The sequence below is a fragment of the Schistocerca americana genome, chromosome 3 (assembly GCF_021461395.2).
Source record: "Schistocerca americana isolate TAMUIC-IGC-003095 chromosome 3, iqSchAmer2.1, whole genome shotgun sequence".
In the NCBI taxonomy this organism is placed as follows: domain Eukaryota; kingdom Metazoa; phylum Arthropoda; class Insecta; order Orthoptera; family Acrididae; genus Schistocerca; species Schistocerca americana.
Window position 1 is genome coordinate 813,949,754 of NC_060121.1, and position 15,910 is coordinate 813,965,663.

General features: G+C 43.1%; 1 protein-coding gene across 1 annotated transcript in view; it reads left to right on the top strand.

Annotated features, from left to right (window-relative positions):
• Positions 1–15,910, top strand: part of LOC124606417 (trypsin Blo t 3-like) — a 186,617-nt gene that overhangs the window by 49,581 nt on the left and 121,126 nt on the right. Inside the window, exon 4 of the mRNA XM_047138398.1 lies at positions 4,224–4,363. Coding sequence (XP_046994354.1) covers positions 4,224–4,363 — 140 coding nt within the window. The remainder of the gene's footprint in view (positions 1–4,223; positions 4,364–15,910) is intronic.

The following is a 15,910-nucleotide window of genomic DNA, read 5'->3' on the forward strand; positions in this document are numbered from 1 at the left end:
TAGTGAGATAAGCCTCTACATCCTTACATTTGTCCTCTAGCCATCCCTGCTTAGCCATTTTGCACATCCTATCGATCTCATTCAACGAATTAAAATTGTCCTCAGTGGTGAGTCTCGTTTCGAACTGAGCACCGACGACCAGCGAAGACGTGTCTCAGACGCCCAGGATAACGGTGGCATGCCAACCTGACTGTCGCGCGCTATACGGCCTAACATCCGGGAATTATGGTCTGGGGTGGCTTTTCTTTTCATAGTAGGACCTCTTTGATAGTGCTCTGCGGTACCCTGCAGCACAGTGGAATATCGACGACATTATACCTCCCAATTTGCTGGCATTCAAGGCAAATGCCCGCCTGCACTCGACGAGAGCTGTTAGCGCTTGTCTTCGTGCTTGCCAAACCCTACCTTGGCCAGCAGGATTGCCGGATCTCTCCCGATTGAGAACGTCTGGGGCATTATGGGCAGGGCCTTCCAACCACCTTGTGGTTCCGACGATGTAACGCTCCAATTGGACAGAATTTGACACGATACTCATCAGGAGGACACCCAACAACTCTCTCATTGAGTGCCAAGCCGAATAACTATTTGCATATGTACAAGAGGTGGACCAGTGCGTTATTGACTTCCTCACTCTGTGAAGCTCCTTCTCTTCAGTAACTCATTCAATTTTTTTTACATTTTTACATTTGTTTGTCTCTATCGCTTTCCGTCCCATTCGGATAATTCCTTCTTTGTGTGTCGTTTACTGTCTTAGAGTGTATATGTGAAACAATATTTGACCTAATTTTGAGTTTCCTGGAACTCCACCAGTGATCTGGCCCCAGATAGAGGAACGTCCCATGCTTCCATTGGCCGAACTATTATATGTAACTAGCTGACCCGGTGAACTCTGTTCCGCCTTAAAACCAATAAATAATCAGATTTTTGATGTTAAGTTCAATTTTTTATGAGGAAATACAGATAAAAAATTAAGTATTTTGATGATTCTTTATTCTTTATGTTTTTTGGTGCATAGCTTCCACTCTTCAATTAAGTACCTCGTGATATACGACATTTTTTGTTTTATTATCAGGCGCAAGAACAAACAACGCAGATGGTCTTCCGACCCGTGAACATGCCACATATAATTGACCTTGTGAAAAACATGCATATTCCAGATTTAAACCACAAACTTTCAAGGACTGGCCTTGTGATTTGTTAATGGTCATGACGAATGCAAGACAGATCGGAAACTGAAGTCTTTGAAACTCAAACGGCATATCGTTTGGGATCAGCGGGATCCTCAGAATGAGAACTTCCTCACCTTCGAATTTTCCTTTTATTATCGTCGCGTAAATAACATTGTTCGTCAATTTACGTACCACCAAACGCTTACCGTTGTACACTTTTGGTTGGTTTATGTTTCGAAGTATGATTACTACGGAGACAACCTTTAGGCGTAAATTGTGCGGTGGTAAGCCAGGCACATCCAAGGAGTTGAAAAATTCAATTGGATAGTTGGTGGCTTCATCTTCATTTGTTACACAGTCAATGGATTTGAATGAATGCATTTTACCAATGATATCATTCTGAATTATGTAGTTTAGGTCATCAATATCTTTATTCTTAGCCGCTAAAATTGCTCGGTCAGTCAACCATTCATTAATTTTGTAGTTAGTAATGATGTTTGGGAATACTTTTTTGAAAAGTTCGTCTTTCGATGAGACAAAGTTACAGAAATTATGAGGAAATGAAGTCAATCTGCTCGATTCTTCGACAGGTACTCGACAACTACCGATAGTCAGCAATTGCTCAGAGAAATCTTCAGCAGATGCATCATTAAGCAATTCAACTCTCATGTTTGTTGTCAGCTGAAGTTTCTTCACATAGCGCCATAGATTCGATGATTTGAGGTAAGCATTTATTTCGTCTGCAGCCGTTGATCTTGGGAGTACTGGCAGTGTTTGGCGGAAATCGCCAGACAGTAAAATAATTGCTACTCCAAAACATCTCGAATCATTGCGTAGATCTTTCAATGTTCGGTTGAGTGCCTCTAATGCACGTCTATGCGCCATTGTGCATTCGCCCCAGATGATGATCTTGCATGCTGATAAAACTTTGGCCATTGGTGAATTTTTTGTAATATTACATGTTGGTTCTTCAATAGCTTGAAGATATAACGGTAATGTTAATGCTGAATGAGCCGTACGGCATCCTTCTAACAATGTGGCCACTATTCCAGAAGAATCAACTGCTGTTATTCAATGTCAGAGGCTTTCTTGTTATACCATGTTTTATAGTGACGTTTAGCTGACATTTGCGTTTTGTTATTCCATGCCAGATGCATTTTTGTTATACCACGTTTTATAGCGGTCGAACGGGATAAAAAGTATCCTATGTCCGTCTCCTGGTTCTAAGCTACATCTCCACCACTTTTCAGCCAAATCGGTCCAGCCGTTCTTGAGTTATAAATAGCGTAACTAACACGGCTTTCTTTTATATATACAGGGTGTTCCAAAAAGGTATGGCCAAACTTTCAGGAAACATTCCTCACACACAAAGAAAGAAAATTTGGTATGTGGACATGTGTCCGGAAACGCTTACTTTCCATGTTACAGCTTATTTTATTACTTCTCTTCAAATCACATTAATCATCGAATGGAAAGACACAGCAACAGAACGTATCAGCGTGACTTCAAACACTTTGTTACAGGAAATGATCAAAATGTCCTCTGTTAGCGAGGATACATGCATCCACCCTCCGTCGCAAGGAATCCCTGATGCGCTGATGCAGCCCTGAAGAATGGCGTATTGTATCACAGCCGTTCACAATACGAGCACGAAGAGTCTCTACATTTGGTACCGGGGTTGCGTAGACAAGAGCTTTCAAATGCCGCCATAAGTGAAAGTCAAGAGGGTTGAGGTCAGGAGAGCGTGAAGGCCATGAAACTGGTCCGCCTCTACCAATCCATCGGTCACCGAATCTGTTGTTGAGAAGCGTACGAACAGTTCGACTGAAATGTGCAGGAGCTCCATCGTGCATGAACCACATGTTGTGTCGTACTTGTAATGGCACATGTTCTAGCAGCACAGGTAGAGTATCCCATATGAAATCATGATAACGTGCTCCATTGAGCGTAGGTGGAAGAACATGGGGCCCAATCAAGACATCACCAACAATGCCTGCCCAAACGTTCACAGAAAATCTGTGTTGATGACGTGATTGCACAGTTGCGTGCGGATTCTCGTCAACCCACACATGTTGATTGTGAAAATTTACAATTTGATCACGTTGGAATGAAGCCTCATCCGTAAAGAGAACATTTGCACTGAAATGAGGATTGACACATTGTAGAATGAACCATTCGCAGAAGTGTACCCGTGGAGGCCAATCAGCTGCTGATAGTGCCTGCACACGCTGTACATGGTACTGAAACAACTGGTTCTCCCGTAGCACTCTCCATACAGTGACGTGGTCAACGTTACCTTGTACAGCAGCAACTTCTCTGACGCTGACATTAGGGTTATCGTCAACTGCACGAAGAATTGCCTCGTCCACTGCAGGTGTCATCGTCGTTCTTGGTCTTCCCCAGTCGCGAGTCATAGGCTGGAATGTTCCGTGCTCCCTAAGACGTCGATCAATTGCATCGAACGTCTTCCTGTCGGGACACCTTTGTTCTGGAAATCTGTCTCGATACAAACGTACCGCGCCACGGCTATTGCCCCGTGCTAATCCATACATCAAATGGGCATCTGCCAACTCCGCATTTGTAAACATTGCAGTGACTGCAAAACCACGTTCATGATGAACACTAACCTGTTGATGCTACGTACTGATGTGCTTGATGCTAGTACTGTAGAGCAATGAGACGCACGTCAACACAAGCACCGAAGTCAACATTACCTTCGTTCAATTGGGCCACCTGGCGGTGGATCGAGGAAGTACAGTACATACTGACGAAACTAAAATGAGCTCTAACATGGAAATTAAGCGTTTCCGGACACATGTCCAGATAACATATTTTCTTTATTTGTGAGTGAGGAATGTTTCCTGAAAGTTTGGCCGTACCTTTTTGTAACACCCTGTATAGATTTTCTGTATTCTTTAGATTAGACATGACATTACACTTTGGTTACCTATAACATCAGTACCATAGAACCTGAGTTGATCTGTGAGGATACTGTGCGTCACACAGTCAGATGCTTTAGGTAGGTTACATAAAGTAACGAGCGGTTGTGCGCAGGGGGACTCCGGCGGCCCGCTGTTCGTGGACGGCGTGCTGGTGGGCCTGACGTCCTTCTCTCTGGGCTGCGCCCGGCCCAACTTCCCCGCCGTCTTCACTCGCGTCGCCTCCTACATCGACTGGATAAATCAGCACGTACAGTGAGGCACGAGTAGTGGAACTCGACTGGGCGACGCAGCTCGTGCGATGGGGGCGGCGACGCCACGGCGCTGGCCCGCCTCCTCTTACAAACTCTCGGCCTTTCTCATTGAATTTACAAGTTTTTATTTGATAACTTTGACGTTCCCTTCTTATGTAATCCTGTATGTTGTCCGTCATTTTTCCTACTACAATACAACTCAAAATTTCCTACGTATACGGGTAAAATTATTGGAGCAACCCACAAAGTATGGTTAAAGCTTGTAAAATGTTACTTTCAAACCCAGAAATGCACTTTTGTGTGATGAGATGAGAAGGTTAGAATACGAGATGAACTTCATTAAATAAGGAATGTCAACGAATCTATTTCAGTGTTAATCAAACGTTTAGTTAGCGAAACATCAATTTTTTATTTAAACAGGAAGTAAGAATCTCAAGAATCTTTTTGCTGAAAGACTGAGACTGGATGAGGTCATTACCTTGTAAGCCGCGTTTAATGTTAGACAGAGTGGAGACTCGGTTGGCGCGCCACCCCATATTTGTGTCGGTTCGTCACATTCGTTGCAGGGATCGACCACACACTCTTAACACTATGGTCCAGAAATACTTGCGGCGTTCAATGCAGCACATTTTTCTTTCTCGGCCAGTTTCTGTTGAAAAAATGCAGAATTTGTCGTGTGACATCGTGGAATATTCCCGCTACAGTCGTCCGCAGCTCGTGGTCGTGCGGTAGCGTTCTCGCTTCCCGCGCCCAGGTTCCCGGGTTCGATTCTCGGCGGGGTCAGGGATTTTCTCTGCCTCGTGATGACTGGGTGTTGTGTGATGTCCTTAGGTTAGTTAGGTTTAAGTAGTTCTAAGTTATAGGGCACTGAGTCCCATAGTGCTCAGAGCCATTTTGAATCCGCTACAGTCCCTACAGTTTCATGAAATTCCGATAGGTGGCAGTACGTACTATACGTAACTACACTACTGGCTATTAAAATTGCTACACCAAGAAGAAATGCAGATGATAAACGGCTATTCATTGGACAAATATATTATACTAGAACTGACAAGTGATTACATTTCCAAGCAATTTGGTGCATAGATCTGAGAAATCACTACCCAGAACAACCACCTCTGGCCGCAATAACGGCCTTGATAAGCCTTGGCAATGAGTCAAACAGAGCTTGGATGGTGTGTACAGGTACAGCTGCCCATGCAGCTTCAACACGGTACCACAGTTCATCAAGAGTAGTGACTGGCGTATTGTGACGAGCCAGTTGCTCGGCCACCATTCACCAGACGTTTTCAATTGGTGAGAGATCTGGAGAATCTTCTGGCCAGGGCAGCAGTCGAACATTTTGTGTATCCAGAAAGGCCCGTACAGGACCTGCAACATGCGGTCGTGCATTATCCTGCGGAAATGTAGGGTTTCGCAGGGATCGAATGAAGGGTAGAGCCACGGGTAAGTAATACAGCTGAAATGTAACGTCCACTGTTCAAAGTGCCGTCAATGCCAACAAGAGATGACCGAGACGTGTAACCAATGGCAACCCATACCATCACGCCAGGTGATACGCCAGTATGGCGATGACGAATACACGCTTCCAATGTGTGTTCACCGCGATGTCGCCAAAGACGGATGCGACCATTATGATGCTGTAAACAGAACCTGGATTCATCCGAAAAACTGACGTTTTGCCATTTGTGCACCCAGGTTCGCCGTCGAGTACTCCATAGTAGGCGCTTCTGTCTGTGATGCAGCGTCAAGGGTAACCGCAGCCATGGTCTCCGAGCTGATAGTCCATGCTGCTGCAAACGTCGTCGAACTGTTCGTGCAGATGGTTGTTGTCTTGTAAACGACCGCATCTGATGACTGAGGGATCGAGACGTGGCTGCACGATCCGTTACAGCCATGTGGATAAGATGCCTGTCATCTCGACTGCTAGTGATACGAGGCCGTTGGGATCCAGCACGGCGTTCCGTATTACCCTCCTGAACCCACCGATTCCATATTTTCCTAACAGTCATTGGATCTCGACCAACGTGAGCAGCAATGTCGCGATACGGTAAACCGAAATCGCGATACGCTACAATCCGAACTTTATCAAAGTCGGAAAGGTGATGGTACGCATTTCTTCTCCTTACACGAGGCATCACAACAACGTTTCACCAGGCAACGCCGGTCAACTGCTGTTTGCATATGAGAAATCGGTTCGATGCTTTCCTGATGTCAGCACGTTGTAGGTGTCGCCACCGGCGCACATCCTTGTGTGAATCCTCTGAATAGCTAATCTTTCATATCACAGCATCTTCATCCTGTCGGTTAAATTTCGCGTCTGTAGCACGTCATATTCGTGGTGTAGCAATTTTAATGGCGAGTAGTGTAACTATCATTAATGGATAAGAACAGCATTGCATTAGCCATCCTCTGGTTCTACAGTATTAATGCACGAACTGGTGTACTGTGTTTCCGAGGGGCCACTTTATGACCTATTTATAGGGCATAGCATCATGTCACAATTTTGAAAACTGTTGATTTGATTTTTACACTATGGTGAAAAAAGAGGAAAAGTTTGTACGATTAGTTTCCTGCGATGGAAGAAGTGGGGATTAGCTGTTGCCTGTTCGACTATTCAGTATGAGAGATGGCTGTGAGTCCTTGGCCTCAGGCGGGTGAGGTACTGGTTAGTTTGAGCGCTGTGTTACGACTGCGAGCAATGGAACGCGCAGCGGCAGTTTCTTGCAGGTAACGTTCTGCTCACAAGCTGTCAGTACTGCTCGTAGGGATCTGGTGGTTGGAAACCGGTGTGATGCAAGACTATAGCCATCGTCTCTATTCGTATTGTTAGGGTGTTGTAATATGTGACTGTCCTCCCCAGTCTTGAGTTTTAGTGGCCCAGCCTGTTTTGCAACCACACAATCCTTACTAAATGCTATCGTCTTGGACCCAGTCTTTCTGATGTCCGGCTGCTGCCGATTTCTTGTGTTGCACAAGAATTTAGTGCTCGTACTATCGGATGCGTGTTGCTACTGGCCTGTCGGTTTCGCTGAAGTAGACTTTTCCACACGCACAGTGCACCTTGTGCAATTGCGCACTGTGCTTCTCGGTAACCTTTCGCGAAAGGCAAGGGCGCTGCAGTTTATCTATGCCCTGCTGTCTTTCGTTGTTTTATTAGTTTCCATGATTGTGTGCATCTATTTAGAGTGCTAATCTTTGCGCACGAACATTGTTCGCATCCTTTTAAGCTACGGTGTGTTGTATTGTGACCATTAATAAGGCATACTATGAAAAGTATGAATACAAAACGGAAGCGAAAGTCATTTTTGTATCCTGCAAGTCAGTGATTCCAGCTACTCTATGTCTTGTTTCTACATATCTTTGACCGGGATATTGCGGCCTGTATTTCATTTCTTTCAGTTAATTTCATATTTCTGTCAATGCGGAATGCTTTTGTAAATCTAGAAACGTAAAAACTGAAGATTTTGGAAAATCTCCACATCGCTTACGCGGTCTGTAAATGATCTGAATACGTATTTCAGTTATTGAAAATATACATAGAGTATTCCGTGATTAAGTCGATTTCTTTCTAGTCTCTTCAGGCTATGATCCCTTTATCAGATTCCATTTGTCTCAGTGTTTACGATCATTCAACATTTGACCACGCATCTGCTTAAATTACAAAAATGTAACGATACTAATATTAAAACAAAATTTAATCATGTACATTGTGTGAAAAAAACTCTCTGTGTCTATCCTCCTATGACGAATGAAGCTAAAAAGCTAAAATCACATACAGAAAAAGTAAAGAGCAGTGAATAAATTAACGAGAAAATGGATTCACGGTACATTTGCTGAGTGCGGATGCAGAGCACGAAACGATCAAGGAAAAATACTTGTAATAGTCAGACTTTGTACGTGATTGTCACTCTGCATAAGGTTCATTTTATGCGATATGAAAATTTGGTATGACTGAAAAGAGGTAAGACTTTTTCGTCTCTTCCTCTACCTTCGTATAAAACACGTAACTCCTTCTGGTATGCAGAAGAACAGCGGTAAATAAAGACATGAACTGAATCTCTATCTTCCTGCAATGACACATGGAGTGACTATGAAAGAGCACACTCTAACGCGAAAAGTTAATCAGACGTTCGTTCTGACCACGATTTTCCGCAGAGTGTCGATAGCGACGCAGTGTATTATGCTCCTACCACTTGCAATTTTTTCTTCAGCGGTAAACCAACCATTTTTCGAACATTTACACGCATTACTCTGTCGTATCTGAACACCAGCTACAGAAGAAATTTGACTTCAGTGGCAGCTTTCGAACGTAACATGCAAAAAACGATTGAGGAAAGCCTTCCGTTTCGTTGACTGAACTACACTCAAAGATGAGCAATTGTCATATAGTAACATCCATTCTCTCTTTCTTTCCTAGCCTTTATCCTGTCGTCTGTAGTCTGTCTCTGATGATTTGGCATATTTTGTTTTATTTTAACTTTGTCACCAGTTACCTTTTCCTGTCTTGACCGTGTTCCTATTGAGATTATCGGATCTTCGTAATTTTCCAAAGTACACAGGTGGGCTTCAGTTCTTGTAATTATCTTACTATTTGAAATAATAACTCACACCACCTTTCTGTTAATAAAACAGTACTGTATTTTTCTAAACGGTGCACATATTAAATATATACTCCTCAGTTATTCATAGCGACCCAAAATGGCGGTCTACAATAACTCGCTAAGAAATGGCGTGCTTCTCACTCGTTCACTAGCTGAGCGCGAATCCTTCCTCCTACTACTGGTACAAGAAAAAACTCCTCAGTTTTTTAACAACTGAACATCAAAAATACATGACAGTAGGCACAAGCTCTACGCTGGGCTACCGCTTCATCTTTTCTCTTTGCCTTTAAAGAAGACGAAAACATAGAAGAAATAAATGCAAAAGGTTTATCACATGATGCCCAGTATGTAGTTGACCATAACTTCAAGCTGTACGAGAATCTGACTTAAAATGTATGTGAACCTAAACGAAAAATTTCGTATATCAGCCTAAAATGCACAGGAAGTTAAGACCCAAAAGACATGATGACTGCAACAATGGCGTATTACCGGTATTACTCAGAAATTTTAGTTTCTCACCTTCAAGATTTAAAAGTTCTTCCGATTTACGAAAGTATTGTTAAGTTTTCCATTACCTGTGTATAACATATTTTACTCAATAGCAGTAACAAATTCTTCTAACTCACTAAAACAACAATTTCGAGTGGCTCAAATGAGTGATGTAAGTCTTTAATTGGACGCCATTTCGACGACATGGGTATTCGCCAACCACCCTTTCTCACCTTCTCACCTTCAAGATTTAAAAGTTCTTCCGATTTACGAAAGTATTGTTAAGTTTTCCATTACCTGTGTGTAACACATTTTACTCAATAGCAGTAACAAATTCTTCTAACTCACTAAAACAACAATTTCGAGTGGCTCAAATGAGTGATGTAAGTCTTTAATTGGACGCCATTTCGACGACATGGGTATTCGCCAACCACCCCACTAACGACAGCTGGGAAAGGGATCCAAAGCTTGACGTGGAATCAAAACTACCTGACCATCCTGGAAATCTCCATATCTTTGAATGACAAAGGCTAGGTTAAAAAAACACTGAAAAAAAATCTGTTGTCCAGCCAGGATACGATTCCGCAATCCTTCGTTTGCCAGGTGCCTTATCACTATACAACAGGCCCGACTCCGACGCTCTGCTCCAAAATAAATTTATTGCATGAAACTAAATGGAAGTGAGCGTTTGACCTCGTTTGCCGGGAGGCCCCTTCCGGGGCAGGTCCGGCCGCCTTGGTGCATGTCTTATTACATTCGACGCCACATTTGGCGACCTGCGCGCCGGGTGAGGATGAAATGATGATGAAGACAGCACACCATCCAGTCCCTGGGCGGAGAAAAATCCCCGACCCAGCCGGGAACCGAACCCGGGCCCGCAGGGCGGCGATCCGTCACGCTGACCACTCAGCTATCGGGGCGGACCGGGAAACTAAAGAGTTTGTTTTTAAAGTCATACGTGTGTTGTATCATCTTCGTCAATACTGTCTACTGCCCTATTTTTGATTAATGATACAGTTTACAACCGAAGATTCACTCCATCGATAACACTTGTCTAGTTTATATTTCATCCCATCAGTGGGAGGCAGAGCAGCTAGAACTTAACACTGTTTCTTTTGCTAAACAGCCGCTTGCTTAAACTGGGCGACCTGTTTGTTCTACCGTCATCCAGTTGTATTTGCCATTGTATTTGCCATGTTACTGGCGCAGAGCGCCCGTGATCTCGTCAGTACTGAGTCTATGTTTATGTCAGTCAATGATCAAACAACTTTTATTTTTTGGCTATCCTGGTTTCGACGTTTCAGTCATTACCAGTAGCCTAAGGCTCCACCATAGGCTCCTACTCTTCTAGCAGGAGTCTCGAGGATATATTCACTCCTACCGTACTCTGACATGCAAAGTTTATAGTTCATACGAAATGTATTCGCAGTTGTGAATGTGGACAACCATCAGCTGTACAATGGAATGACTACAATGGAAATCTGTGCCAAACCGGACGTCGAACCCGGATTTCCCGCTTATCGTGAGACGTCGCCTTACTATTACGCTCTCCGATCACGACTCACGAGCACCCCTAAACTTCCATATGACGTCAACCACGTGTCTACAACCTGCATTCGTACATCCATAATGTGTATTCCCGTACAGAGAAGACATTTTAATTCAGACTCGCTTACCAGGTGTCGACGGACAAATGCGATACTGCAGTGCCTGTCTTCTGCAGAAATATGGTTCAATGTTACTTTGGACGTGGGTGTATGCATGTCCGAATGAACATTGCATCGTATTTCTGAACAACACAGGAACTACAAAATCGTATTTATAGTTTATCCTCATCTTCCATCTCTCTTACCCGCCGCTTGTGATACTTACGTTCGCCACCTACAACTTAACGAATGACAAAGATAAAATGTTATCTAACGTAGGTTTTTCAGTACAAAAATTACTATTGATCGGTATCGATTAACCGGTACAATTGTGTGACTTGATTTTTCCCAACGAGCTGCAACGGGAATTGCAGAATGTTTGTCACTATGTTATCTTTGGCGTTCTGTGAGATTATCTCTAATCGATAACGTTTGAAAATCTAGATTTCATTTGTCCTGCGAACTTAACAGTGTACTTGAAATGTCAATAGCAGTTCTCGATGAGATGACTGTGAAACATGTACACGCAATCCTCTTACAACGTCTGCCGCAAGTCCCGGATTTCACACCAGTTTAAGAGAGTAATAACATACCGAGTTCCTTCCCAATCACGTAAAATAACTTTCGAGTACTTTGTCGATGAGAATTAAGAAATAATGCAAGATTTCTTTACTCAGCATTCCCTAAAAGTCATTACGAGTGGTACTTCGAATATGGTATACTTTCTGCATTTCGTGTTAAAAACTGAAACGTAATTTGGATGTTAACCTTTCAGATGATGAAATCAACAAATAGTCTTACTTCCCCTATATAAATATCCACGTATTCTACCGCTTGCTCACCAGTATCTATGTGTGAATAATAAGTATGGAAATGAATTGTTTGCATATAAATCAGTTTCAGGAAATGTGTCAGCACTTGGTATATTTGTACATCAATGTACTTGTAAAGTAGACTTTATCCTCGTTTTCTCAGTTATCTGTATCTGGTCTTGGTAAATGGCAATAGGGGCTGATTGTGTTAGACATATAATGATCACTGGTACATGGAAATAGAGACTGATTGTGTGAAGACACACTAACATTTGTCTAATAATTACAGCGAAATAAAGGAAAAATAAAGTCACTTAATAATTCTATTTAATCCTTTTGGGTACTCGCCGAGACGACGGTATGTCTCATTCCTCCGTTCATAATATGGAATAACCCAATATTGTGAAACGTCATTTTTCACTTAACTTACCGACATTAATTTCTGCGTATTCATTAATAACTGAAAAAAGAAAAAAACATTGTATCAAGCTTTTTGAATCTCTAAATATGTTACTCTGTTATCAGATACTTTTTCATTTCTAACTTAATTGCACAAGTTCGTAATTTAATACTTTTATAAACTTCAGTCGACAGGTTTCTTAATGGGGAATTTTGCCAACTGCTTTCCTAGTAGGCTATGCTGATAGCTTTCATATTTGTCAGAGCACTATCTCAAGTGCACTAGCAACCGAAAATATCGTTAAGTTAAATAGCAATCCAAAGCAACGTGCCTTCTTGAAAGATGGATGCTAGTAAGTAGTATTGCGAAATTAACATTTCCACCAGCTAGACTTGGAAACACTGAGAAACATATTTCCACTGATATGATGTCGTTGTCTTTCCCACTGAGCTGAATGTAATGTAATGTTCTCGGGTTCTGGTCGTGTGAGTTCGTAGAAATGTTACGCAAGTGGGTAAATCACCCGGCCGGAAATCCAATAATTTTATATTCGTTACATTTACAGTGACTGCGTTTCCTAAACAAAAAAAAAAAGAATTCACTCAGAACGCTTTTTTTCAAATGCCTATGCCCTAGAAAAACATTAGTAGCCTTATGTTAGAGAACTAAATTATAACACTTCGCTATTAAAACTGCTGCTCAAGACAGTCCAGAAGGAATCACTCGTGTACAGATTTCCAAGAAAGACATTCATGCTCCGCAATTAGTCAGTCACTGGATCGTGGTTACGAAATTCCTAACATCCAAATACCGGTGCCAGCCAGGCCTCGCAGAGCGCACTGCGTTCGCCAGTCAGTTCTTCCTCAGTATGACCTCGCTGCTACGTTCTACCCATCTTCCACACTCACTGTGCGCCGCGCACATTTACTCTTTATAGTGCTGCTTATAAAACAGGAAAACAAGATATTTCCCAACCCTTACATAGAACGGAAAGGACTGTGGTCCGTATTCTTGGAAGCACGTGAAGCAACTCTTATAAACATCGAAGCTCGCAGAATATTGTCAACAGTTGCTTAGCCCAGGACCTATCCCAACTGCGCATGCGCGAAAGGCCAATACTGATATCACACTGGCCGAAGATAAACACGTGAGAAGTACAACAGTTAGGAATTACCAGTGCTTACAGTGCAATCATTATTGACGTTAACAGCGCAGTTGAAGCAATAACACTGGGCAACAAAAAAAGATTTTTTAAAAAAAGTCTAGGGTTTTCCCGCTGAATTAGACTAATTTTGATGCCCTGAGTCCGAAAATGACCTTGGTTTTGTTCTATCAGGTCAGGATTTTTTGCTACAGAAATTTTTAAAAATCGATTTTTCGTAAAAAAACAAATTTCTTTGTATCATCTACTGAGAAACCCCGGAAGATTTTTTCCGTTTTCCTCAAGAAATAAAAGTCAACGTATGCAAATTCATTAAGTTTTTATTTACTCCATCAAATTAAATAAGCATATTTATCATAATATTAGTATAACAATGAGCGTTACGTGACACAAAAGTTCAGAGTTCACGGCATGAATCGGTGTTTCTTCGATTCCCGTTTGTGAGCAGCTGCTGGGTTGTCTCTCTTCAGCATCCAGCAGTAGTCCGCCATCATGACTGCGTCCCACCTCCCCTGGTACCTATCCTCCATTTGGCGCATGTCCTGATGGAACCTTTCTCCCTGCTCGTCGCTCATCGCCCCAAGGTTTTCAGGAAACTTCTCCATGTGTGAGTACAGGAAGTGCATCTTTATACTCATCAAACACCCGAGCTTTTGAAAGGCCTCTATCATGCTGCTGATGAGTCTGGCGTGGTTTGCTGCCTTCGTGTTCCCCAGGAAGTTGTTCACCACCTGCACAAACGATTTCCACGCGGCGCACTCTAACGTGTTCATGGAGTTTTCGAACTCTGTGTCCTTTATGAGCTGCCGTATCTGTGGCCCATCGAAAATGCCGGCCTTCAGCTTCTCAATGGTCAGTCGCGGAAAGGCTCGGCACAGGTAGTGGAAGCACCTCCCATCCTTGTCCAGAGCACGCGTGAACTGTTTCATTAACCCAAGCTTCATGTGTAGCGGTGGGATCAATATCTTCTCCCGGTCAACAAGAGGTTCGTTTATGATGTCTCTCGCACCAGGTACTAACTGCTCTCGTGGCGGCCACACTTTCTTTACATAGTGCTGGGCTCTGTCTCGACTGTCCCACATACATATAAAGCATGGGTATTTCGTGAACCCGGACTGCTGTCCAAGTAGAAAGTTCACCATCTTGAAGTCGACGCAGATGATCCATTGGTGCTGCTCATATTGGATTTTGTTGAGCACGTACTTCACTGCTTCATATATCTCTACGAGAGTTGTGGAGTGAGCAAGAGGGATTGAGGCGAACTCGTTCCCGTTGTGGAGGAGCACACACTTCAAAGAGCGCTTGCAGCTGTCAATAAAGAGTCGCCAATCTCTCGGATCGTATGTAGGAGCCCCGAGTTTAACAAGAAGACCGGCGACATCTCGGCAGTACACTAGGTCTTCCTCCTGGCAGAAGTAGCCCATGTAGTCCTCATGCCTTCTACGAAAGAAAGTGATACGCGCGTCCTCGCCAAGTAGATTTTTCTCTTTGAGTCTGGAGGCCAACAGCTCGGATGAAGTCTTCGACAAGCTGAGATCCCGAACAAGATCATTAAGCTCACATTGTGAAAAGAGCTGCCGACCATCTTGTGCTTCATACTCCTCGTCTGCTATATATCCTCCCTCGTCTGCAGTGGTGGCTTCGTCGTCGATGTTAGGAAGCTCTGTGAACGCTGGTACAGGAATTTCTTCGCAGTGAGAAACTGGACGGCGGGAAGATGGAAGGTCGGGGTACTGGAGGCTGTGCCGATTCTTCCGGTTGATGCCAGTAGTTTTGATGGCGCAGAAGTAACAATCCGATGCATGGTCCAAGGGCTCCCTCCAAACCATCGGAATCCCAAACTTCAGTGAAGTTTTCGTGCCCTTCGTCCACCGCCGGAGGTATTCCACGCACTTCTTGCAGACCGTGTGCGGTGCCCAGGGCTTATCTTGGTCACCCAGCTTGACTTGAAAGTAAGCCTGGTAGGCGTTCTTCACAAATCCCGTGATGTTCTTCCTGTCCACTGAAAGCGTGTATTCTCCGCAGATGTAGCAGAAAACGTCTGGATTATTCATGCATGAACGTCGCGCAGAAGCCATATCAATCTGAAATAGTAATAGAAATATGCAGTTGACTGTCAGACAATAAAAATTAGAATAAATTTTATACTATAGTAAGAAAAAAAGGCATCTATTGGAATGATTAACTGTTACAATCTTAAAGGCTTCTTTTGTTTTCATATGTCCTGAATAATCCCCTTAAAACCCCTAATATTAGCATATTGAAGCCTATAAAAAGGCTTACATTTCAGGGAAAAATGGTCATGTAGGCCTATGGCTGTATCTCAAAAAGTTGACCTGATAGAGCAAAATCAATGTGATATTCGGACTCAGAACACCAAAATTAGTTTAAATCAGCTGAGAAACCCATGACGTTTTTTTGGTTGTTGCCCAGTG